This window comes from Odontomachus brunneus, unplaced genomic scaffold, assembly GCF_010583005.1.
Source record: "Odontomachus brunneus isolate Ranch 3 - 2012 unplaced genomic scaffold, Obru_v1 Obru_scaffold_010, whole genome shotgun sequence".
In the NCBI taxonomy this organism is placed as follows: Eukaryota; Metazoa; Arthropoda; class Insecta; order Hymenoptera; family Formicidae; genus Odontomachus; species Odontomachus brunneus.
In genome coordinates, this window is record NW_022639460.1 from 3374655 (window position 1) to 3380425 (window position 5771).

Here is a 5771-nt window from a genome sequence, read left to right on the forward strand (position 1 = left end):
CTCTCTCTCTCTCTCTCTCTCTCTCTCTCTCTCTCTCTCTCCTCCCCCCTCTCTCTCTCTCTCTCTCTTCCCCTTCCATTCTTCTTTTTTTCTTTTAAGATGTATGTTATCGAGACTATTGTAGAGTTTCGATATAAGAATTAGTAGGTACACATATGGCGTTCTTGCATTGACATTCTCATGTAATCGATAGATAATCGATAATAGAGTGACTGATCTATATTGATATGAGAAGCGATTTAAATTTGGGTTCGTCTGACCATACGTACTTTCCTGTAGCGGTAGAATCTTTGAGTGAGATTAATAGAATTCACGTAGGAAATTAATGGGAAATTAATGTCGCACACAATGATGGGATAACGACGAAAAAAAAGAAATCTATGCCTACTAATTTACATCTGTTTTGATAGTTTATGCAGTCTTTCTCAAAATGAGCCATTTCTCCCCGCACTGGTTCTCTCTTTAATCTTCTTGAATGTTTCGTTTGTACGGGATGATGCTTGATTTTAATTTACCGATCATTGATGTCATTGATGTATTTTACAAATCAATTTAATCTCTGTGTGTTACGATTCCAATCGCTCATCATCACGTCTTGTTTTTGTTTTTTTTATTACAGTACAAGAAAGACTGTAAAATGACGATAGAGTTACTAGATACAGAGGGCGACGAAACGATAGATAGCGGCTCTAGAGAGAGAGAAAGGGAAGGCGTCACAGACTCTGAAAAATGGACGACGTATGTTGAGAAGTATTCCGCATCAACTGGTCAGACTAGTCCAAAAGATACTCCTGCCTTAACAGAGAGTGAGCCGACGACCAATCATCCTGTGAGTAGCGACCAGGCAGCAAGGGGGGGGAGGGGCAGAAAACGCAAGAACACTGACATTAGCAAGAAGGTATAGGATCCACATCCCTTTTCATAATCATTGCCAGTGTTTGAGTTAACATTCATTCGCGATTCGTAATTGACATCTGTGATTAGAGTTGTACGTTTTGTCCTTTTTATTTGGCGTACAACTAGTCCAATGTCCTAAGAAACGGAGATTCGATAGTATTTGGTTCTACCAAAAGTAGAATTTAATTGTGACAGGGAATATCGACGCTTCCGCGGAAAATTGATCTCCTCTAAAGGAAACCAATCTTTCGTCACAAAGTGGGAACGCGATTTATATATGCGGAGGAGATCATGATCTATAATATATCGGCGCGAATATTCTTCTCCACGTAGTAGGACAGTCATACGAATGCGAATAATCTACAGGATTATTTATGCTTTACGTGAGTCAGTCGGACGTATTCTGATTGATTCCGTATACCATCAGTTGTTAAATTTCTGTACGATCAGTCCGGTCTAAGTCCTTTCAAGTTTTAAACAGCAAAATCTATATACTTTGAATATTTCATAATGATTGGGGAAACTTGCAAAAGACTCACAAGGCTCCTTTTGTTCGTATCACCTATGTATGGTATACTGCAAATTACATGAAATTTTCTAGTGCGTTACTATATAACGCATTTTCCAAATTGTCCATTATTGTTATTATTATTTAATTTTATATTGTGTAAAACACACGTGAATAAGCGCATATAAAAGTTATGAAGCACTGAGAAGTAATATTGAAAATTCTGCACTGCTTCTTCGTTGATCAGATAAATATGTTTAAAATTAATATAATTAAAAATAATTATATATTATTATCGTAAACACGATTTTTTCTCTGTTGATTAATTTATTTTTAATTTTTATTTCTATTTCTACTTTTATTTTTTCCATGTTATATCTTTACAGTTGATACTATATATTAAATACGGTTGATACTGAATATATTAAACGCGACACACAAAACACGTGAATGAATTAATTTTATTGTAATTGAAATGTATTTCGCTCTGTATCTATTATTCTTACATTTTACAATACACAATTTTTAATATTTAAATATATACGGAACCTTCAAAAGGTTTCATATATCAACTTCTGTTTTGGTTTTCTATATAGTATTCGGAAAATTAATTCTTCTTTTCGAGAAAGAATATCGGTGACATAATTTGAATAAACATAAGGAAAATTTCATGAGTGTGTGTATGTGTGTGTGTGTGTGTGTGTGTGTGTGTGTGTGTGTACACACATACACGCGCACGCACGCACGCGCGCGCGCGCACACACACGCACACACACACACACACATACACATACATATTCTATATTCGTTTCGTCCATTGTTATGCATTCGTTTAACGAATGTTATCAGAAAGCAGTATTTTTATGGAGCAACGTAATAATGTCTATACGTATTGTCGTAAAATACTGGTAAAAGTAGTATAAAACAGAAACAGAGAACTGACTAATATTTCGCAAAATTATCCGAGAATATGGTGCCATAACGAATGTAAAGTAGTATTAAAATGATACAGTTTATCTCGGATGCCTTTTTTCACATACCAAATGTGTATATATTTATCCAACTAATTATATATTTCGGGAAAAATGTGCCTTTTATTAATAATATTTTATTCACGTATTAAATATTTTTAAAGTTTGGGTATTGATTTTATATTCAATCTTGATGTTGAAGCAAATTTTTTAGGTGTCCTGATAATATGTACCATTTATATTATTCTTTTGTCGTGTTCTTTATTGTAATATGTATAGTAATTGAATAATTCAACTAGTTTTACACACACTTAATAAACAAGCATCGACAACTATCAGTAGTAGAGGATTTTGATAGAGGACCTATCAAAACAAGACTCGCTACTTTTTCTTTCTCTCTTTCTTTCTTTAGCTTTGTCCGCGATATGGAATCGATTTTCCTGTCAAAAAAATGTCAAGATATCTAGAATTTTCGAGTTAACGATGACAAGGATAGGGAATAAAGGGCTTTTGCCGAGTTAAATTTCAGGTAACAAAAGTAGATGGTAAACTTGTATGTCCCAATTCAATGCGATCCTTACATTAAAAAGGATAGATGACTCGATGAGGGTGCAATAAATTATCGCGGTTATAGAAACATCGGTAATATTTTTAAAATGTTATATAGTATCGTTGTCGCGTGCATTGTCAATCGTAGAAGCCCATTTTCTCTGAAATATATAAGACTACTTGGATAAATATATCTTACATAATCTCTAAAAGACTTAGAGAAATATTTAACAAGTGACGCGAAACATAAGAAAATGATCTTTCGTGGAACAAGTAAAAAATCTATATTATATCATTCGATATTATTCGCACTTTTGAATCAACAGCAATCATAAATATAGTTTTGAGTCAATTCTGATGTTCCAGAATTTTTATTTTTTCGATATTATATCTTCGTGTTATATTAGATAAGGAATTAGATTCTACAGAAGTTTTAAAGAATGTAAATGTCAGATGAATTTGTATATATGATTTTTGATACGTACACATGCAAATTAGATTGTCAAGTTCGAAAGTGAACACGTTCGTGCACATGTACACATGCAGCATCCGCCTACACACATATACACACACGTACGTGCGCGCACGCGGCGCTCTTATTAAAATACATCATGATGAAGCCTTTACAAAGAAAAATATGGATTTATTCATCGTCTATTCGCTTACGTGAACACATGATTTCCACGCCATTATTATACGTTGTAACAACAACACGCCTACACTTTGTATTGTTTGATTTCGATTGAGACTTTTCGAGGACAAGACAAATGTACAAGCATATTCGGGGAGTAAAATCTAGATCAAACAAGTTGTGGAAGTCATATATCCTTGTGTGACAAGCAAGAAACGTAGACGAAATGACAAGTGGTGCGCATAAAATTGCAACGTTTCTTATACAAAAGTGAGAAAGTATCATTCAGAGAAACATCGAAACTGTACATTTATTTGGCTACTCGGAGCCGTTATTCAGAGATAGTTAAAGCTGTGTTTTCTACACAAGGAGAAATTGATCCACGTTGGTTAATCGGTGCGAAATTAACCAATTCGGATACACTGTGGAGGAGGATCAGTGCGCATTTGTTCCATACGATGGCATAGCACGTACGGATAATTTAGGAATAGTTTGCAGGATCCGGCTGTAGTAGGACGCGCGCGCTATGCCTTTGTATGAAACAAGTATGCATCGATTTTTAGTTAACGAGGTGTGGCGTGAAGCTGAGTGTGTTTCTAGCTTTACTGTTGCGTCCTTTATGAGACACATGTATATACGTAATATACATACATATATACATACATATATATATATATATATATACACGCGCGCACACACACACACACACACACACACACACACATATATATATATATATATATATATATATAAAATTTGCTATGTATATAAATAATATAGATAGTAAAACAGGGACACTCTACGTATTGTATTATTATGTCATGTATATAGAAAGTCAGTTGTAATTTTGCATCGATTCTGTAATGTTTGATAAACGCGACAGTATAAAGTATTAATATCCCGTAGTATTTGTCATTTTACCAAAGGTTTCATATTCTTGGCTTTTTGCGCTTTTTAACATGCGCTAGATTGGGAATTATCTGTTGTGCGTGTGCGCTTCTTCTTCGAAAACTTGGTTTTTGCGTAAATTCGCAGAAGCTACTTTAGATCAATTGTAGTACTTTTGAAAGTGACTTTTCTTCTTTTTCTTTGTCGGCAAGTGCTTTTTATTTTCATATATATATATATATATATTTTTTTTTTTAATATCTATTTCAAAATATTTTAATATATATTTTTTAATATCTTTGGTCGCGGAGGACAATTGGTCGTTATCGTACGCATCGTTTGATTACAAAAGAAACCCAAGAGCACGTGTATCTTTGATCTTCTCCTCTCTCTTTTCTTTTTTTTTTTTAATAACGATTTTATCTCGGATTTTTCATTTACAAGCACAGATTTTTCATTTACATTGCACAGTTTTAGCAATATACTATAGTTTTGTATATTTCTTTAAAACAGATTATTTGAAACAGACTCTTTACATTTAATATACGTAATTAGAATCGAAAATATGATGATTTTATGTGCACTGTATGCGTAACATTTCTGTAATGCATTTTCGTCGAGATCGTCACATACTCAACATACATATTTACGCGTGATTATAACGCGAGTCACATTTCTTGTACATTTTTTTGTATTCGTTTTAAAGAGGGTAGATTAAAAATCCGTTCTCTCTTCCTCTCTCGTTCGCAATTTCTTTCTGTCCGCGAGTATCCGCGTTAATTGAATGAAATTTATCATTTTGAATTTTAAAGCACGTTGACTGCTATGATGAAACATCAATGAGACCACCGGCACTACGATACGCACTTGATTTATTTGCGTACAGAACATAACTGATTGTGTCAATGAAATGAAACATAGCGTCAGTAGAGTTGCAACAAAACGAGAGGAAAAAGATACACGCTAGAAATTGCTTGTTTACTTGCAGTATTTTAGTTAAATTCTATCGAACGTTTTCTTTTCATCGAAATCAACGGAGCAGTCGACGCACCAATGATATATACACGTTTAGTACAATTTTGTAAAAAGACGTGGATTCGATAAAACGCACGTGTTTCGATAGATTACGATTCGACACTCTTGTTTATAGAATGCAGGAAAATAAGATAAAATGACAAAAATTCGATATATATTTCTATTTCGTTATTGTACTTGAATTTTATATATATATATGTGTGTGTGGGTGTGTGGTGTGTGTGTGTGTGTGTGTGTATATATATATATATATATATATATATATATATATATATATATATATATATATATA

General features: G+C 33.4%; 2 protein-coding genes across 2 annotated transcripts in view; one reads left to right on the plus strand and one right to left on the minus strand.

Annotated features, from left to right (window-relative positions):
* The window catches only part of LOC116840572 (mitochondrial tRNA-specific 2-thiouridylase 1), a 28976-nt gene that overhangs the window by 21038 nt on the left and 2167 nt on the right, over window positions 1-5771 (minus strand). The gene's annotated exons all lie outside the window — the stretch shown is intronic.
* LOC116840574 (paired amphipathic helix protein Sin3a-like) overlaps window positions 1-5771 on the plus strand; it is a 19197-nt gene that overhangs the window by 5806 nt on the left and 7620 nt on the right. The window contains exon 15 of the mRNA XM_032807436.1: window positions 620-829. Within this exon, the coding sequence (XP_032663327.1) occupies window positions 620-829 (210 nt within the window). The remainder of the gene's footprint in view (window positions 1-619; window positions 830-5771) is intronic.